This window comes from Eulemur rufifrons, chromosome 29 (genome assembly GCF_041146395.1).
Source record: "Eulemur rufifrons isolate Redbay chromosome 29, OSU_ERuf_1, whole genome shotgun sequence".
NCBI classification, from domain to species: Eukaryota; Metazoa; Chordata; class Mammalia; order Primates; family Lemuridae; genus Eulemur; species Eulemur rufifrons.
This window is the reverse complement of record NC_091011.1, coordinates 26,153,531-26,172,884: the sequence shown is the minus strand read 5'-3', so window position 1 is coordinate 26,172,884 and position 19,354 is coordinate 26,153,531. Positions and strand designations below refer to the sequence as shown.

The 19,354-nt window shown below is 46.3% G+C and overlaps 2 protein-coding genes across 11 annotated transcripts in view; both read right to left on the bottom strand.

Moving 5' to 3' along the window:
* HOXA3 (homeobox A3) overlaps nucleotides 1–19,354 on the bottom strand; it is a 45,065-nt gene that overhangs the window by 13,494 nt on the left and 12,217 nt on the right. Inside the window, exons 2-5 of one of the 10 annotated variants that reach the window (XM_069461725.1) lie at nucleotides 19,106–19,209; nucleotides 5,925–6,109; nucleotides 3,458–3,574; nucleotides 1,616–1,698 (exon numbers count right to left, since the gene is read on the bottom strand). The gene's annotated coding sequence lies outside the window, so the exon portion shown is untranslated. Of the gene's footprint in view, nucleotides 1–1,212; nucleotides 1,430–1,615; nucleotides 1,765–1,828; nucleotides 2,065–3,210; nucleotides 3,575–5,924; nucleotides 6,110–19,105; nucleotides 19,263–19,354 lie in introns of those variants that run through there. The other 9 variants (XM_069461726.1, XM_069461727.1, XM_069461728.1 and 6 more) reach the window with 9 other exon arrangements.
* HOXA4 (homeobox A4) lies at nucleotides 7,582–9,794 on the bottom strand. Its single transcript, XM_069462122.1, has 2 exons — nucleotides 9,143–9,794; nucleotides 7,582–8,604 (listed from the first exon to the last, which is right to left on the bottom strand). The coding sequence occupies exons 1-2, from the start codon at nucleotides 9,768–9,770 to the stop codon at nucleotides 8,264–8,266; spliced, it is 969 nt and encodes a 322-aa protein (XP_069318223.1). The 5' UTR covers nucleotides 9,771–9,794; the 3' UTR covers nucleotides 7,582–8,263.

Below are 19,354 nucleotides of genomic sequence, written 5' to 3'. Positions count from 1 at the left end.
AAATCCAGCTGCCAGTCTCCCTTTACTCACTCCTCTGGCCTCCAACCTAGCCAGGGCTGGGACCCACACTGTGGTCCAGGCCACCAGAGCCAAAATAGAGGGAAAGTTGGCTTGGAAGGAGCAGGCAACCAAGGATACAGACCGTTAGTCAATATTTGCAAAGCTGTTGGCAGATTAGCTGTATCTGTACTCAAACACTGCAATCTGATTTCTCTATCAGAAATACACTTAACATTTTTGTCCCTTTAGCTAAGTCTAGTGGGTTTTCTACTCAGCATCAGGTAAGGCTCTCTTAGCCCCCTGTGTGTGTGTGCACACACACGTGTAGATGATAGATTATTTAACATGAGATATTTCCTGTGGGTGCAACTGTGTACAAATGGGCTCCAAGTTCTCTGGACTCATGTGAATGTGTATATCTATCCTATTATACAGATGGCCCCAAACTCCTGCAACTATTTATACATGCAATTGTTCTGTTGTTTGAAGAGATGAAAATCATATATACACACTGAGTTGCAAATTCCTGAAATGTTCCATCTATATTTGATATAAACAGATATACAGTAGCTGATAAAGCAACCCAGCTTTACTATTACTGTTTACTTCCTATCGGATAAAATAATAATTGCATCCAGAATACCGTATCACTTTTAGAACACCACTGACTAGCATGTTGCAATTAATTAACAACCTGATATCTATTTAGGATCAATTTTAGGGAAGACTGAGGTCTAAGAAATAGAAAACAAAATCTCTAAAGTTTTTAAAAAGTAGTAATTCCTGAAAAAACAAAGCAAACTCATTCGTTAATACCAGCTTCTGAATGCTATTTCAGCAGCCCCTCCCCCAAACAGGCACGTAATTTATGGATCTTTTACAAGGTAATAAACCACAGTAATTACCTCGCTGCATCCCAAACTAAGAGAACAAATTAAGTCAGAACTTGAAAAGAATTTTAAAGAGTTTTCCCTTGTTCCAAATAGGAAAAGAAAACGCCGAGACATAGAATATGGTGCTTTTCCCGTAGGAAGAAGTGCGGATCAGTCCTGATGAAGGAAAAAGACCCGCTGCCTGCGAAGGCCTAAAACGCTCGAAATACAGCAACTTCTCTCATGCCTAGGAAAGGCAAAAGGATCGGAGAAACTGCAAGGCGGTTAGACAACTTTTCCTCGACAGAGAGCTGGTACTGGCGACAATTTCCTAACTCACAGCCTCCGCAGTCGACAAGGAGAGCGGCCCACGCAGCGGCTGCTGCGCCCGTGGCCTCTACTTGCTTTTGCCCTGCTGTTTGTTCCGTGTAGTGGTTTGCTTGGAGCTTGCAGGAAGAAACAAACACACCCCCTCTGGCTCCCCCCACCCCATCTTTGGCTTCTGCAACCGCTGCTTCGGCCTAAGGCCCAGTCTGGGGTAGACTCTTTCTTTGTCTGCCCGAAGCCCCGCATTCTCCGGGCATGCTGCTGAAGGGAATCCAACTCCAAACTCCACCGAAGTTAAATATTGACCAGAACCTCCTTCAACCGGCTGCAGTTGCCAGGAGCCCTGGAGGGTAAACTCCTCCCAGCCACCCTGTTGCAAAGTCCCGCACAGCGAAGAGTTTTGGCACAGCGCTTACCTCCAAAGATGTTTAAATCTGAACCAGGAATTGTCTCCAACTCCAGGCGCTCAGGGAATCGCCTTTTCTGGTGTCCAGACGCTCTGCAGACAAATAAACAGCAGAGGGTGAACGGTGGCTGTGAGGGAAGGGAGTTGGAGGACCGGAGTGGGAAACGCGGCCCGCTCGGGCGCCAAGGTGGCCCCGAGGGTGACGCGGACACGGAGGAGTCGCCAGGGCACTCGTCCATGCCGCGCACTCATTGCTCGAAATGTTCCATTTTACAAACGGCCCGAAGATAATGATTTATTTTTGTAAAATAAATGCATACTCCATCTCCGCACCCACATTCTCTCCTTTTTCTTTCTTGGGGAGGAGGAAGGGAAAGGGGAAAGAAAATGGACCAGACGAAGGAAGATGGGAAGGTGGAAGAGGCTTTGCTGATGGTGTGGGCTCCTCTCGGAGAGCTCCTCACGCACCCCAACTTGGAGGATGTGAATGCTGGCTTTATTTTCTTTTCCTAACAAAGGGAAGCCTTGTCTGGGAGCATTCAATCACGGAGTCTCCTGAAACCTCACTAATAGTGTTCATTTCTGTTGGCGCAAAATCAGACCCGGGCTCAGTCCATGGGCAGGAGGCTGTCTTGAGAGGTTTTGTCTTCTGGTTCATTCAAGTCATGGGCGCTCACTTCTTGGTCCTAGTGGGCTGGCAGGACGACCACAGCCCCAGTCTCTCAGAGCAGGCCAACTAAGGCTGCTGGAAACTGGAAGAATGCAGGCACTGGACAATACCAGCTCAGGGGGTCTGATCCTGCCCTGCCTGTGCAGCAGGCAAAAGTAGGTTCCGTGCCCTAATTCTGCTGCAATCTCATCCCTCACAATATTTGCAACCCTCTCTTGCCCTCTAATCATCAAATGGTCATCAGGCTGTCAGCCAACTTTTCTGGGGTGGGAGACACTGGGGAAGAGGCAAAGAATCGTTCCTTGAGCAGGGTCCTGCCTTGGAGAATTTCTCCCCTCCACAGGGACTCTGCAGGGCCCTTTGCTTCCACAGACCTAGTCTTGCTCCCACTGCTCCTTCACCCAGACCCAGGTAGCCTCCCCAAACTCCAGCCTGCCCTAAACCAGTCCTTTGCTGTCTGCTCTGGGTCCATGCAATCCTGTTGATGGCGCCAAGAGGGGCTATCAAATAGCTGAGGAGTCCCTTGGCACGGTGAACAAGTGGCCGCAAACCAGCAACTGCTCTCTGTCACTGCTGACCTGCAGCCCCCACATGCCTTCAAAATGGGACTCAGAATTCCCGCATCCCTTTCTCTTGCCCAAACCTGCCGTCTGTATCCCCAAAGGGAGCGCCCCCTGGCCTTGGAAGTCTTGGCGTGACCCCAAGTAAGGTGGGCTCAGCCATCCTGCACTTTGCCACTCAACTTCGCCCCAGAAAAATCCGCTATACCACCATCCACCACCACTACCCCGCACGACGCTTAAGAGTACTGTAATTATTATGGTTGTTATAATTTTTTCTATTTCCTTCTCCCCAAGTCTAATATTCGTGGTTGCTGTTCCCCATAAATCGTTCAGACTAATGAGTCACAGAGAGATGTTGCCCAGGTCTTTCGCTCTGCAATGGCCGCCGCCGCCGCCGTGGCCTCTCTCTCCGCATTTTTGGCGCTCGCTTGCTCCCTCGCTCGCCCGGCGCGAGTGATTTATGAACGCCGGGAAAATTGAACAAAGCCGCGCGCCCGTCCTGTGGTATCTCTGCAGCCTTCCCCAGCGTGAATCAGAACATTACCAACTGTCTGCGCATCCGTCCCACTTCATCACCAAAGCCAAGATGTGACCGCAGAAAACCCAAGCCCGAACTCACGTTTCCCCGGACACGGCGCGCTCCCGGACTCGCAGAAACCCTGTGGAAAAAGCCCCAAGACCCACTGAGGGCCTGCTGGCTGCGGTCCTGCCCGCTGAAGAGCTCTCTCTTGCCTTCCTGAAGGAGTTAAAAGCCTTTGGAGAGAAATCTGAGGGTGTGTGTTTTAAAAAACCAAATAGGAAGTTGGAGTCTCACTTCTGAGAGATTCATTCCTAGTGAGGCCCTGACGACTCCAATCCATTCCTGACGATCTGCATTAATTATTTAATGAGTCACGTGACCTCAAAGATTACAATTTCAATATCTCCCTCCAACAGGCACTACACCTTTATCAGCTGCAACCAGGGTCCTTGGTTGGCTTTTTTGTTCCCCAGGCCTCAGGAACACATTCACCCTTGCCCTGATTTGGGGCAAGTGACCACCATCAAAATACCGGGGAGAGCATTAGTCAATCTGGGATTATGAGCGTTGTGGACAGTGGGGAGCCCACTGCTCTCCCAGGCACCCTGACATCCATCCCTTCCTGAGCCTAATGGTCAGCCTTCCTGTCTGCCATCACTAGGGTGGTTTGGTTACAAAATCTCCCCAGGTAGCTTGATGGCTCATCAGGCAAGAACCCACCCTTCCCTTCTTTCCTGGCTGAACATACCTGTGGCCATTCACGTGAAGGGTAAGTCTAGATGCATGCATCGTTCCCAGCAGAATAGCTTCCGAAGAGGAAAGATGTCCATGCACTTACCCCATGGGGTGAGACCAAAGGCTCCATTCAACCTACATACTTATTAATATAATGAACACGGGGGTGGGAATTATTCAGCTGCCTCAGTTTTCTTATCTGTAAACTGTGAAGGTTGAACCCAAATGTCCTCCTGGTCTTTCACCTTGGACACTCTTTCAATTTGGGATTTTCTTTCAGCCCCAGGAATCAATCCCAAAGACAGCGAGGCTGGCCTGAAAGGGTTGGGGACAGGAGGGTGCTCCATGAGTTTGGAGCCTTCAGAAGAAGAGATGCCAGAGTTCCAAGCCAGAAGTTTAAGACTAGCAGGTTTTCAGAAATACAACAGCCTCTCTGATGCCATCAAGAGATGTATATTCTCTTCCTTCTTCTATTTTTTCCAGCCCATACTTTTTGAGACACAAAGCAAGGTTTTCTTGGGCCAGTGTGCAATACAGAGGAGGAGCAACAGAAGCCGCAACTGAGAAAGATGAGCCTGTATTCTCCTATAGTATAGGACTGCGTCTAGGGATGCAGAGACCAAGGGAGTGCCAAGGACAGCAAGCATGTTGCCTGCACAGAAGCCACTCATTCCATGGGAAGCCCCAGGTTTCTATTGCTACATTGATTCTTTGGCGTTTTTCTTTTTTACCATTCTAAAGAGTCCCTGATCCATTTCTGTGTTGGAACTGCTAGAGGGAAGGCAACAGTGAGAAGAGCAGCAGAGTTTGGAAGCTTCGGGGAACAAGGGGACAGAGGAGAGATGGTGAGATGGTGATACCCACCCCATGGGGAGGAGGCTGAGATGTAAGGGAGTGGGGCACACTGGGACAGCTGGGTATAAAGTCAGAAAAGCTGTGCAAAGGCCCCCCACCCCATATATCTAGGTAATCTTCCCATGAGCTCCATCCTGGGTATTAAGTACTCTACTATGCCTGTCACAGTTGAATTCCTGCTGTAATAAAACACCGGGTATGTCGTAGATTTCAGCAAAACTAGGGAAGAAAGCCTGCAAAGTGCCATTTTTCTTCAAGGGGGAGAATGTTAAGTACTTAATTCAAACTGTGACCATTAAAGTGTCTCCTATCCGATTTAGGTTGATTTCAGATGTTGACAAAACTTTTATCTCCCAAGTCATGCACAGCTTGGCTCTGTGACTAAAGCAGATGAGTGTGTATTGGAGGGAGGAAGGGAGGGAAAAGAGGAGAAAATTCATAAGCGTCATTTTGGTAGGAGAATTACAGAACTCACACAAAATACTGTCTTTAAAGGTCAAGGGTTTGACGGGCCAGTAGGGTTTGCTTAAAAAAAAAAAAACAATTAATGAGATAGAAAATTTGTCCTCTTGGTGAACTCTTATGGTTGCCCTAGCAAAGGGCAGACAATGCACGATTTTGAAGCACAAAGTGGGATTTTCTAATCTGTTACAACAAGCTCCCTTAAAGGCCAAATCTGAAACAGGCAAAACACCGTGAAGAAATGACATGATCATTTGGATCACTTTCAATAATTTTGGTTTTGTAAAACTCACCAATACCTTAATAACCAATACAGTTTGGATAAAAATGCCATTTTGTCATGGAATATCAGAAAAACTATATCCATCCTCTCTCTTCCCTTTCTGGATAGCCCATAAAAGCAAGTGAAAGAAAGTCACTCCCTTCATTCCCATACAAGCTGCCTCCAGCAGCGTGAAGCTAATGAATGTCCCCATACCCTCCTTCCCCACAAAGAAGAAATATAAGAATTTACCTTAAATGATGACAATATGCCATTTGAGATTTTGCAGCTTGACACTCAATTTCCACCAAGAGTCTAGGCATTTTTTTTTTTTAGCAGACAGCCAAGATGCTGCGTCTTTGCCCGAAACCACATTATTTGCAAGAAGATCCCTCTCTCCTCCACAGACTTTTCCCAGAGAATGCCTTTCAGAATTGCTGTTGAATTACAAAGAAGTATTTATTGTATGAGGTGATTAATGATTCCTGGGAAAATTGCTATTTTCAGCGTGATTTAATTTCGTTTTACAAGTGCGTGTAGTGGGGGGAGAGTTAATAAGTTTCAGCAGCAGTTGCACTGCCTCCAGAAATCCTTGGCACCCGTTCACACCTTATAAAATGTGCTTTATGCCAGGTTTGCCCTGACTTAGGAAGGCGTGTGTGTATTTGTTTGCCCCTGAATTTTCTTGGCCCCTTAGAGACTAGTGTCCATCACTTTTTTCTCAACTCTAGTTTGTCTGTAGGTACAGAACTGATCACCCTTGTCCCTATCACACTCGGGGCAGCAGGGTGAAAGAAGTACCAGCACTGACACCGGCTAAAGCATTTTTTCCACTGATGAAAAAATGTGTTTAAAATTCCTCCGATATTGCAGAGGTAATTGAGCACCCTCTTTTGTCTTTGCTAAAATTACTACATGACCTAAAAACTACACTTTTAAAGGCCAGGTGACAGTTCTAATATTATGAGCTAGTGTGCATTGTTTTTCTGTATCTTGTTGCAGGGTACTCCCTGCAGTGAGCACCAAGTCTAAATCAGTAAACAAATACTAGGGATAAGGAGATTGAGAAAGGGGTTTTGATTTTCAACCTTTTGGATCTAGATATCTGGGATTGAGCAGAAAGATCACAGACAATTTGAGGAAAGTGACCCCAGTTCACAGATTGGCTTTCTTCCAGCAGTGAACTCTCCCAGGTCTACTTTGCTTGGGGTGAATTTTGGGGGTATCATTATGCTTTTTCTTTCCTCAGAAGAAACTTTGGAGAGTATACTGGGAAAATTCACTTTATTTTGAAAGCTACTTCTTCAAAAAAGAGAAAAAACCAAACAAACAAAAATTCTCAAGCTGTAGTTACTGAAGAGGACCTTAAGAAAGCCAAGAAATAAAAAACAATCTCAACCCTTTGCACAAACTATTTTTTTATCTCCAGGGAAACAGGCAGATTAAGTGTGAAGGTGCAATAAATACCAAAGGGACCACTTCTTTCCAAGTGTGCTCAGAGTTCAGTGTGTAGAACAGCTGCAGAAACTCCTGGGCCTGCAGCACTGCATGGTTTCAGCTTTCATTGCAGGGAAGGACATGTTTCTATGCCTTACAGAGACTTGAAGCCTGAAAGCCTAGCCAAGTTTGGGAAGAAGAGGAGCCCTCTCAGAGCTCAAGAGCCTTCCTGCTTTTTGGAACTTTTCCACAGTGGGTCAAGCCTGACAAGAGTTCAGCTCAAGTTGAACAACACACACACACACACACACACACACACACACCATGTGAGCAGTCAGAATCCTAGCGAACACAATCCAAGCCATCTACAAGGTTTTTACATTTCAAGGTCAAGCATCTCAATCCAGAGGACTTTTGTTTTCTTAATGAAAAGCTTAGAAAACACACAAATCTGTCTTAGATTTTTAATGTTTTTTTTAAATGGAGTTTATTCTTAGCATATGGCTTTCTATATAGCCATATCACAATTTGTACAGTTCCATATAGATCTAAATGAACTCCCCTCTCCCCCAAGATTGTGCCCCAGAATTGGACAACAATATCTCTATAACAATATCTTAAATAAATGCAAGGAAGGGAAACTAACATGTCACACCTACCATCAAGGTCTACACATTTTGAGAATTAAATAATCTTGTGAGGCCCACAATGTCTACTCATTTATTCAGTTCAATACAAGCTTGTATGAGCTGCCTTAATAGGGGAGAAAGGTGGGGAAAGGGTGTGTTTTCTTCTGCTTGCAACAAATATACAAGTACATGTCCCCCAGTCAGCATGGGCTGTCCAGCTGACTTTAGCCATCTCAAAAGTATTCCATAGCAAATGGTCCTTCTTAGGTATCCAAACCTGACAGCCTTATTCGAGCCTGCAGGTTTGTTCTACCAGCCAGCATCCTGGACAATTGTCCTCCCTTGGGTGGCAATCAGCACAAACTCTTACCCAGATAATGTCTTCTTTTTGGTTATCCCTTTCACTAAGTTGGGTTTTGTTTTGGTGTCTATTATGGTCCAGATGGGGAGAGATGGATGAGAAAAGGGGCAGGAAAAGAGAGGAGAAAAGCAGGTAAGGGAGACACACCGGTCTAGATTTCTAGATTATATGGAGGAGGGAATGGGTGTGGAGGTGCCCGGGTGGGGGTGAGAATGGGGATGCGGGCTCTGAGTTTGTGCTTTCCCTGGTGGGCCGGCAGAGGCCGAGTTGGAGGATCTCATCTTGGTGTTGGGCAGTTTGTGATCTTTCTTCCACTTCATCCTCCGGTTCTGAAACCAGATCTTGACCTGGCGCTCGGACAAGCAGAGCGTGTGGGCGATCTCGATGCGGCGCCGCCGGGTCAGGTAGCGGTTAAAGTGGAACTCCTTCTCCAGCTCCAAGACCTGCTGCCGGGTGTAGGCGGTTCGAGAACGCTTAGGCTCCCCTCCATTATAACTGGGGTTGACTGAATGCCCAGAACCCCGAAGGAGAAGGCCAAGGAGGAGGGAGTGGAAGAGAGGGAAAGGAGGAGGAGAGAGAAGGTGGGGTGGGGAAGAGCAATTGGACATAATCATTATATAATAACCTGACACCAAGTTCACGCAAGATACATAAAACAGCAAAGAAAATGTTTCACAGGCTATTGACAACGGGAAACACCCGAGAGCCATAAAGAACGGTGCTGGGCATTGGGGCTGAAGAAAAGCTTCAAAGACACATGGCCTGAAGCCTCTGCCAGGGCAATTAAATTTATGGGGGCTATAATTACTGCCCTAACAGTTTGGCGTCTCGTAAATCTCCCGATAAAGGGACCCTGGGTACAAAAGGGTTCTCACGTTGGGATCAGGCGGCTGGCTGGCGCGCACATACCCACATCCCACTGCCGCCCAGGCCAGATGGGGGCTCACCTCCCGAAGCCCCCTTCCCCTGACCCCCGCCCCGACCCTGGAACCCAGACCTGGCCCCAGCCCGCCCTTCCGCGCTTCCCCAGCGGCGCCACGTACCGGCGCTGACATGGATCTTCTTCATCCAGGGGTACACCACAGGCTCCTTGCCCTTCAGGCCCGGCGGGCTCTTGTCGGCCAAGAGCAGAGGGCACGCGGGGGCGCTGCCCCCTGCCGGGACGCCTGGGGTGGCAGGAGCAGCCTCGCAGCGCCGCGGGGGCGCGGGGGCCGCTGCGGGATGCGGCGGGGGAGGCGCCGGCCGGGGCTGCCGCCCGGGCTGTAGGACATGATTCGCATGCAGGCCGTGCGCAGGGCCCTTGGCGTGCGCTGGGGGCTGCTCAGGCTGCGGCGGCCGCCCAGGGCTGGCGCCGCCACGGTAGCCATAGGGGTAGGCGGTGTCCGCAGCACCGTGCGCGGGGTAGAGCGCGGCTGCGGGGTAGGCGGGCTCGCGGGCGGCCCGCGGCGCGTAGTAGGAGGCGGGGGGCTCGCGGCTGCTGCCCGCGTGAGGGAGCTGGGGCTGTTGCGGCGGCAGGTGCTGGGTCGCCGGCGCCGGGGGCTGCTGGTAGCCTGGGCCCCCGCCCGGGCCACCGTCTCCGCCGCCCGGGCCGCTGTGCTGCGCGTACTCCTCGAAGGGAGGGAACTTGGGCTCGATGTAGTTGGAGTTTATCAAAAACGAGCTCATGGTCATTAATTTGTGAAGTGCAAAAATACTAATTTTTCTCGCGTTGTCGTTTTTTCTGGGCTCGCTGAGGCCCCTCCCCCTCTTGCCTCGCTTCCCATCCCCCTTTCCTCTGCGCCCTTCCCTTCCCCCCCTGTCAAGTGCCCACCCCTCCCCCTCCCGCCGACGCCACTACCAAAGTTCGCGCCGCTCCTCCCCCGCCCATGCGCGCGCGCGTTCCGCCTCAGCCCCGCGCGCGCCCCGCCCCGTGCCCCACGTGCAACACCCTCACCAATGGGCGCACCGCGCGCGCGGACCCGGATCAGGAAACGCGCGGGTGCGTGATGGATGCCGCTGTCCGGCCCCGGGGCTGGGGGGAGCAGCGAGCGCTTTGGGCCTCAGCCCCCCCCCCCAACTTTGCTTCCCGCTGGAAATTCGGGCCCTGCCAAGCTGTAGGTCCTCTCAGGCCCTATGCATGCCCTACTCCTGGCCTACTCCTCCGGGCAGCCAGGCGACCGCGACTCGAGTTGACTTAGGGCCCAGCCCAGCCAGGCTTCCCTTTTTCCCCAGGGTTCGAGGCCGGCTGGGGTGTAGGGGAGGGAAGAGCGTTGGGACGAAAGGGCATCCTGTTTTTTATCCAGGCCCTGGAGTGGCCAGTAGACCCTTTTCTTAGCTGAATCCCTTCCCCACACCCTGCTACTACTGCTGCATCTGCCGGAGAGCCAGTGCTTGGCGGGAGCCGCAAAGGATGGGTGGGTGGGAAGCCGAGAGAAATCGACCCAAGGATTTCTAATATAACCGTATGGACTCTTCTCCCCCTTCTTTTTAACCTTTATCTTTTGGGTTTTTCCCCTAAGAAAATTTGGACCCTTCCTAATAGCACCTAATTTGCTGGAGGTGAGATGTGAGAGCTAAGTATGCCCGCGTTTACTGGGTGCGATTGTGGGAGAGGAGGTGCCTTAACGATGGAAATGGATAGAAGCGACGCCTCCAGAAATCCGAGCTTTGAAACCAGTAACTTCCTATTTCTGAACAATCCCCAAACAAAAACAAGCTAAGGATAGAATAAACACCTTGCCTGCTGGGGTCTGATCGCTGAAGGGTTTTTCCAGCTAAGAATTTTATGTTTTCTCTTTTGGATGCTGCTTTCTCAGGCTGTATGAGGCTGGAGTTATATTTACAGGGCAGTCTATGATTTCTGAATTGCTGAAAATTAGCATAGTAACGATATCAGTAGCTCCGGAAAGGAGGGAGAGGGGACTGTTGCCTGCCATTTGGTAATTGAAATTTGATGGGTAAGCTAATTATGCCATTATTAACAAATAAATTACTTATCAATTCTACCTAATGTTGATCTTTGTAGTAAATACTGATGCCTTATTTGTACTGTGTACTTTCCCTTTCTGAGTAACAGACACACCTAGATTCTCTACTCTGCAGCCTAGATTAAAACAGTGCAAACTAGCATAGTCACCATTCTAAAAATACTTTCATATTGGCATGCAAAGCAAGGATTTTTCAGCTGGTGCATCTTAGTTGATTTTTCAAACAGCAGTATAAACAGCCTTCTCACAACTGAATCTGGAACTCAGACAAGGAAAGTTATAGCCTAAGCCTGGAGACACTTCAAAAGGAATGTCAATTCTATCTTCATTTATATCGGTTACTCATATGAGTTACTAAATGCTGGAATATATCCGTTTGATGGATAGTCATTTAATGCTTAGCCACATAAAGCCTATTATATGGGACTAATCTTTAAACTAATTTAGGAAAAGAGGTTTAAAAGGGGATCATATTAGCCTTCTAACTGGAATCACCCTAAAGTGGTACAAAGAGATTTTCCACATTGCGTGTATGTGTGTGTGAAGAGTGCTGTCCTTTGACATAAGGCACCCTGAAAATTTCTTGTTTTTAATGAAATCTGAGCCACAGACAGATATGAATGCTGAGTGTAATCTTTAGATATCCTCTCTCTAGACTCGGGGGAAAATCTAGTTTGTGATATAGCTGCCTAAATCAATATCTCTCCCTAACCAAAAAAATACACACACTATATAATAAAAATAATATATATAAAATATGTATTACAAATCTGGGCTCTCTAAACTTCAGGGGGAGAAAAAGCATGACAAGGAAATCTTGCCCTCTTCCTCATGTCATCATCCTTGAATCCTAGGGTCTTAACCATGTCTGTTTAATATTATTTATAGACACTAAACCACAAAATTCATGTTGTTTAGCCTCAGAACCTTCTACTGAGTTTCTATTTTTAAGTGTTAACGAGACGGGCACTGTTTTGTATATGGTTAACCTAAACGAGTTAACTGTGCCTGTGTTTCGTGTGGTTCTATTACTACTAGGAAGATGGGCTTACACAGAATCCCCCAAGGCCTGTAACTTGTCTTTGCGGTTCGTATCATAAACACAAACGGAGCCAGGACCACCAAGTGTTATCTCACACATGGACATTTTGACATTTTACTGCAAGATTTATGGCTGTAATAAACAATCTCAGTACCTTTTCTGAACCTGCCACAATCTCTCTTTGCAAACCATACCATCATTCCATTGAATCAAATAATCTTTTTGAAAAACACCATCGTCTTTACCTACGATCCAAGACATCAAAATAAAGCCAGGAAGGAACTCAATTAATAAACAAACTGAAGTTTACCAGCAGCATCTCACCGAGAAAAGATGGGATACCCTGAAATCGAGCAGAGAGGGAACATGCTAATCTTCGCACACCAACTGGCTCCAGTCTCAAGCAGGGTAAAAGCGTTATCCTTTCCTTGGAAACTAGTAAGCACATTTGCTTGTTTCCACGTGCAGGGATAACATATATTCCCAACAAAAGCTTTCTTAAAATCCCATTAAGTGAAATAACTTTTCATCATGTCCTCGAATCCCAGATGGAGAAGGAGAGTAAAGGGAGTCCGAGGGATAGGGAGAACAAGAGGGAGGCAGTGTTTGCAGCTTGGTTTGAATCTGATTTGAATCATTTTGAATATATTTGTAACAGCCTTCCCTCTTGAATGCAACCCTGTCCCAAGTTTCAAAGTGACCGAACAGTGACACCGTGTGCATTTTGTTTCTTATTAATCTTACACATTGACAGTCTTTGTTAAATCACAAGGCGCGCCCTTCACCAGCCGACATTTTCATATTTGTTAGACGCGCTGACCTGAAGTTCACCTCGGCCTTGGACTTTGCGCTTCTGAAAGGTCTATACAGTGTCTTTTAGAGAGCAGGGTGCTTTGCCCAGGTCACTCGTTCTTGGGAAAAACCAAAGGGAAAAGGCAAAGGAAATGTAAACGTTATGGAATGTATTGACTGTATTTGCCTTTGTTCTTTAGAGCGAGAGTCCCCCAGACTGTTCTCTATCTGATGCGTGTCGCTGGAGCCAAACAGGGGAATGGCAGAATTTCAAAATGCCTGATGCTGGCATTTGAGGGCTTCTCCTTACCTACACTAGGCACATGATTTTAGAGGAACAACATTTCACCAGCCATTTGACCAATTAATTGTTTAGGGGCTAATTTCCTTGTAGTAGTTTAAAATAATGAATACAACCCAGGCATAACGACTGAAATTCTTATTGAGATTATACATGAATTTTTACTGGAATTGTTTGAGAGGCCTAAACATAGAAATCCTTTGAATAAAGAAGTAAGCACTCTAAAAACAATAACTCGTGCACATACTTTTCTTTTGCTTTAAAGACTAAGTGGTGTCTATGATTATTGAAGCTGACATGTTTCTAAGGTGTGGCATATGTTTTTAACCAAAAAAACACAATAAAATTTTTTTCTCAAAGAGACACAATTGTCTTGGTGAGTAATAGAGGAGATTTCAGTTTTCTTCATTTCACTAGCCCAGATGTGCTGAAGTGTTCACTGCTGTAACAGCAATCACCACAGTTGTTTCCTTTCTTCTATTTCATCTGGCAGACCCCCATTTGGCTCCAAGCTCTTGGCCAGAGTGAAAATCTTACACATTGCACAGTAGAAGCACCCTGATTACTTCCATGAAGGTGGTGTTTGGGAAATATTTACTTTACCACTGAACATACCTGACATCATTAAATCCAATCAACCAGAATATACTGGGATGATCTTAAACATTCCTGCAAGAGTGTACATTCTGAGTAGTTGAATTATCTCTGAAGTTAAAAGGCAAAACCTAGGGAAAATATTTTATCTTTCTCTTTTCTATTTCCTTTCAGTGATCACTCAAACGTCAATACATAGAGAAGGAAAAATATGTCCCCAGGAAAATAGATTGTATTAAAACTAATCTAGATGCATGAAAAATAAGATATTGTTTAGCTCTTCAGTTGCAATGCACATATGAGGCATGGTTCCAGTCTGCTTCCTTAACACACTATTCCCTTTCTTTTCTACTCTCCCACCCTTCCTCCTTCCTCCTTCACTTGCCTTCCCCTCTCCTTAGCTCTTTTTTCCTTTTAATTCCACATGTATTTTTAAAAAGTATTTTCTGGAGAACAAAAGTCTGTCATGGTGGTCTTACTAAGTGGCTTGGCATTTGTGGATTTCACTTTTCTGCAGTCTCTACAGTTTAGTTATTCTCTTATAGATTATAGCATTTCTCTGACATCCAGTTACGGTTTAATAGTAAACGTAACAAAAATTTTCAAACAGGAACATTTTCATGGCACCAATAAGCAAGGTGGTGGTAGCGTGTGTGTGTGTGTGTGTGTGTGTGTGTGTGTGTGTGTGTAGGGGGGGATCCTGTCCCTTTTAGGAGGGTTTCCACTTCCTTCCTTCTCCTTCCCAGCTCTGAGAACCCTTTGCATCCAGTGAGTTGCAGTTTCAGAAAAAGCATTTTCTATGTTTGAAAATTGCAAAGATTACATTTTGCAAGCTGTGCCTGTTTTTGCTCCTGTTCTTACACACTTTTAAGAGTCATTATATGTACTAAAAATATAAGAAAAAAAAAACCCTGGCCAATCAAAATCTCCTTTTTCAAATAAAGAAGGTTTCTTGCACCATTCTCTTGTCTTTGAAGATAGCATGGAACATTGGAAACTTGCTACATTATTTCCTAAAGATACATTGATGAATTCTGAGCATTTTCATTTTGTGACAAACCCACAGACTGACTCCTGGTTCTCCAACATCTAAGGTGTTGGTGTTTCAGTAATCTATGCCTATTTACCTGCTGCTATTCCCTCAGAATGGGAGCGATAATTCAAGATGAAATACAGCATGTATTACTCTTAAAAAAGAGGAATTTTCTATCCTTTCCTTCGTAATTGAGGTCATTCAACCACTAGGGTTCACCTGGAGTCCATACCGTGATACACGCGTCACTCTGAGCCATTTTATCTTTTGTGCTGATAGTCAAGATCGCAGCTCTAACATTGACATCAAACTCTGTCTGGACAGATGACTAAGAGTGCTGCACAATGTAAACTTTTGACCCTCAACTTTTTGACCTGCAGTTGTAACGCACTAACCTCAAAGATATACAAAGCTGAGCCTCTTCTTTCAGGGGGAAGGGGCCCTCTAGGACCTCAGGACACCCTGCTCCTACCAGTGCCATTTAGAATTAGAGGGTGAACTGGATATTTTTGTATTTGTGACTGTATTTCCTGTCAAATCAGCCTCCTATCTCCTTTTGGCAGCACTTAGATAGGAATGAGATTAACTTGAAATCACTCATGATTCCATTTTACAAGGAAAATTTGGAGTAGAAGAGCAGAACCTTGCAAAAAGCGAAAGAAAAGAGAAGATGGGGGAAAGCAGGCAATGGGAGGTGGAGACACATTTTCCCTTTATTTAAAAATAAAGACGCAGCCCTAATTGTAGGGAGAGCTGGCCCAGGCGGGTGAGTTGACTGTGAACTTGTACTAAAGCGTGCTCTGCTGGCGATTCCTAGGGTGTGCAGATTTATCTTCTCTGCATTTACTTAACCCGGCAGTGAACTGCGCGGGCATCATTTGTTAGGCGATGACAGACTTCACCTCCAGCAAGGGCTGCTTCACAAAATCACAATAATTACCTAATAACCTTCATAACAAATATTATTATTGAAAAGACTGTTTTGTGGGGAGGGGACCTGGTGGGAGAAGAACAAATTTCTTTGTGAAAAACACCAAACAAAACAAACCTGGGTAAACCTTCCATTTGTGGGGTTTAGAATGGCTAGGACTGTGGATCCCCTCCCCTATGTGGGTGGGAGCTAGGCTGACCCCCTCAGCCCTGCCTGGAAGCCCAGTTTATAGGTTTTGTCATTGCCTGGAAGGAAATTCCTGCTTAGAAGCCAAAGGGATAGAGCCCACAATGCTCTGCACTCTCCATAGTAGGCAAGCCATGGACAGACCCCTAGCCAAGGCAGAGGAGAGGCTGAGAAGGGCGTCTTTCAAGCTAAAAGGGTTGGTTGCCTCTTTAATAGCACATCTTTTAAGATGTAATTTGCTTTTCCCTTACTAATTATTTGGATATAATATTATTAGAAACTCAACAAATGAACAGGACTCTGGTTTTGGTAGGAAATCATCTTGTTCTCCCAGAGCCACCAACAATGAAGCAAGGGAAAGAGCAGGAGAAAGGAGTCTTAGCATAATGTTGTGAAATTAGACCATGGAAACCCTAACAAACCCCCAAGTAAGTGTGACCAGAAGATCCCTATTATATTTATAGTTCAGGAAATATTGTCTCTTCAGCTTGTGGAAACAAACAAGCCCCCCACACATTTCCGCTGCCTTCTCCTTTTACAAGATGAGTAGAAGCACACACACACACTTCTGCCACTGGCGGAGGCTGGATGTCTTCATAAAGCCCTCTGTGACAGAGATCTTTTTCCTAAATAAGTTCCTCTCCAAAAATAACCCAAAAGAATGCACAAAAAGAAATAACTTATCTACAAAATGAGCAGATAACCAACTGTCCTCTTTATTACACTTCCAATGAAAACAAGAAGATAGAAAAAATTCCTCCAATAACACTCATAGGTCTGACTGGATGATGCATTTTTAAAAATTCGTTTAACTCCATGTGGGTTGGCCTGCTCTCTTAAATTCTACTTCAGTTTTGTGAAGATTAAAATAGAAATAAGTAAGTTGATAATATTTACAGCCTGTAATTTTGTTTTCATTTCTTGGAAAGATTCTCAATGTTGTATGTAACTACAACAGCCTTTCTACCCATCCCAACACCCCAGGGTGGGATGTGGCTGTGGATGCTTTCTCTATGCAAGTTGCTCAAATGAACCCACCAGCATCCATATCACTCTTTTTCTCTGCTTCTGATTTCAGTCACCAAGAAATCACTCAAGCAAGATCATCAAATGAGTAACTAAAATGGAACTATAGCCCAATATTTTCCAATAAAGAACCCAAAAGTCAGAGTAGCAAAACAAAGACTCCAGAATTTTCACAGTAATATGAAATTATACAAGTGAACCTACACTCATCTAGAGTTTGTATTCTGGTTCCCACTAAGATGTGGACACATCTTCCTGAATGCTAAAATACCAAGGTTCATTTTAAGAGGTTACACAAAATGACTTCAGGGATTCTTCACCTTGCCACTATTCATGAAAAGGAGGACTTGTGGGAGGATTTTGATTTTTCAAAAAAACTTTCCAGGTTCTGCTTTTTGGACCTTTGACTTTGGGCACATCTGTTGGACTTATGTTGAGTGTAGGTGGTCTCTGTACAATAAAGTTTACTGAAATTTCAAATCTATACTTCAAAATTTTTCACTTTAAGCACTTAGGAAATATCTTTACTAATTAGCACTTGATGAAAACTGCCCAGCTCCAAAGGAGAAAAGCAGATCCCGTTTTTCTGTTTCATTTTTGAACGCAGTTGGAGAATTTGGCTTAATTCCTAAAATGGGAGTGGGTAAACCTACTAGGTCCCTTATGGGTACCCACACAGAAAAAGACCCCAGGACAGGCCAGAGTCCCCAGTCACTCTGCTTGATTTTGCCATTGAAGAATATAGGGCGTTGGGGCCAGAAAGGGTGGCTAGAGTCAATATGGAATTGTACCCAGGAAAAATTTATTTCACCTTACTTCACCCATTGGTGCAATTTTGGAGACTGTTTTGGAAATCATAGATTATGTAAATTTCCTGGGATCAAACAGAAAGAGCAGCTAACAAAAGAAAGGCGGAAATATCCTACTGACAAACGACCAATTTCTTCCCTAAATTACTCTTTATGATGTGTCAGGAAAAACAGCCTAATGGCTCTGGGGACTTTTAAGTTGGGCATTGAAGACACCTCAATTTCCCCCCAAACTTTAGAGCACAGTGTGGAAGAGAAAATTCGTCTGTATGTTGAGGGAAAGTAAATTTCTCCAATCTTTAGTGTTATCTAGGGGGACGCCTAAGTTGCCTTTTGAGGGTCCTGTGCATAGATGTTTTAATTCTATAAAAAAGGAGAGGAAAAGGAAAGAAGAGAGGGAGAAGAAAGGCAAGGCGGAAGAAAAGAAAGCGCTTTAATCCCTTTCAATTAGCCTGGGGATTCAAAGACTAAAGTTAAATCCGGCCATAAAGTTTATTGCTTCAGACTCACAGGCGGGTGAGAACAGTCCCACCGAAATAAAAACAACGTGCAGGCAAGCAAGGTTCAGGGCCTGGTCCCGGGTGCAAGGGAGGGGGTGCTGAGCGCCCCCGGAGGTGGGGACCCATGGTCCCCAGCGTTCAGTGGGCTCTAGCAGCCTGGGATCGACCTCGCAACCCAGGCGCCCAGCCTGGAGGTGCAGCCCGCGCCTCACCGGCCTCTGCCACCCTCCTGCTCCCGCTAGCCAGCCTGAAACTCGGCCCGAAGGCCGCCGCCTCAATTCAGTCCTGCCAAATGACCCCGGCCCGCGAAGACATATTGCCACAGCCCCGTAAGGAATCCCGCCACTGTCCGCCTGGGCCCTGCACGGGCCTTTCTTTCAAACACCCCAGCGCAGCGCAGCCCTCCGCGCCCTTGGCCGGCGCCCCACTGTCTCCCAGCCCCCACCCCAGGGCTCCGCGACCCCCGAAGAGCAGGCCCCCGGATTGTGTGGGGGAGGGGGTCGGCCCTGCCAAGTCTCTACACACAGGCCCATTCGCACACAAAAATCATCTTTTTGCACGCCGGCGGGAGCAGCGGAAGTCATTAACATCCGCGGTTGTGCAGCAATTAAAGTTAGGCCTGGGGATGCGGCGCGGCCACAGGCGCTGTTCACTCTGCCGCCTCCGCAGAGCCGGCTCCTGGCGCTGCTAATTTGGGCAGAGGAAAAGTTTGCTCTCCCTTTTTGCATTCAGAGGCAGCCTCAGAGTTGAGAGAGAGAGAGAGAGAGAGAGAGAGAAAGTTTTCAGAGTACAAATAAACTTGAAAGCGCTCAGGAGGCGAGCTTACCTTAACTCGGAGGGAGCCATTTCTCAGAGAGTTTTGAGAACTTGTGGTTTGGACACTTCTGGACCTAAAACTGACAGTTTGAATGACCAGGCGGCACACGTAGCCTGCAAAAGAGTCAAATGGAGTCCAGCGTCAGTGAGATTATATGTTATGTGGTATATAATGTTGGATGTCAACTCCCCAAAACCATAAAACTTACTTTAATGGCCCCACGTGACGTTTTATAGCCAGTGAGCCGATCTGTCTGTG

Coding starts and splice junctions, on each gene's coding strand:
- HOXA4 (XM_069462122.1), bottom strand. CDS start 9,770: ATGACCATGAGCTCGTTTTTGATAAACTCCAACTACATCGAGCCCAAG. Junction 8,605..9,142: donor GAAGATCCATGTCAGCGCCG/GTACGTGGCGCC, acceptor CTGGGCATTCAG/TCAACCCCAGTTATAATGGA.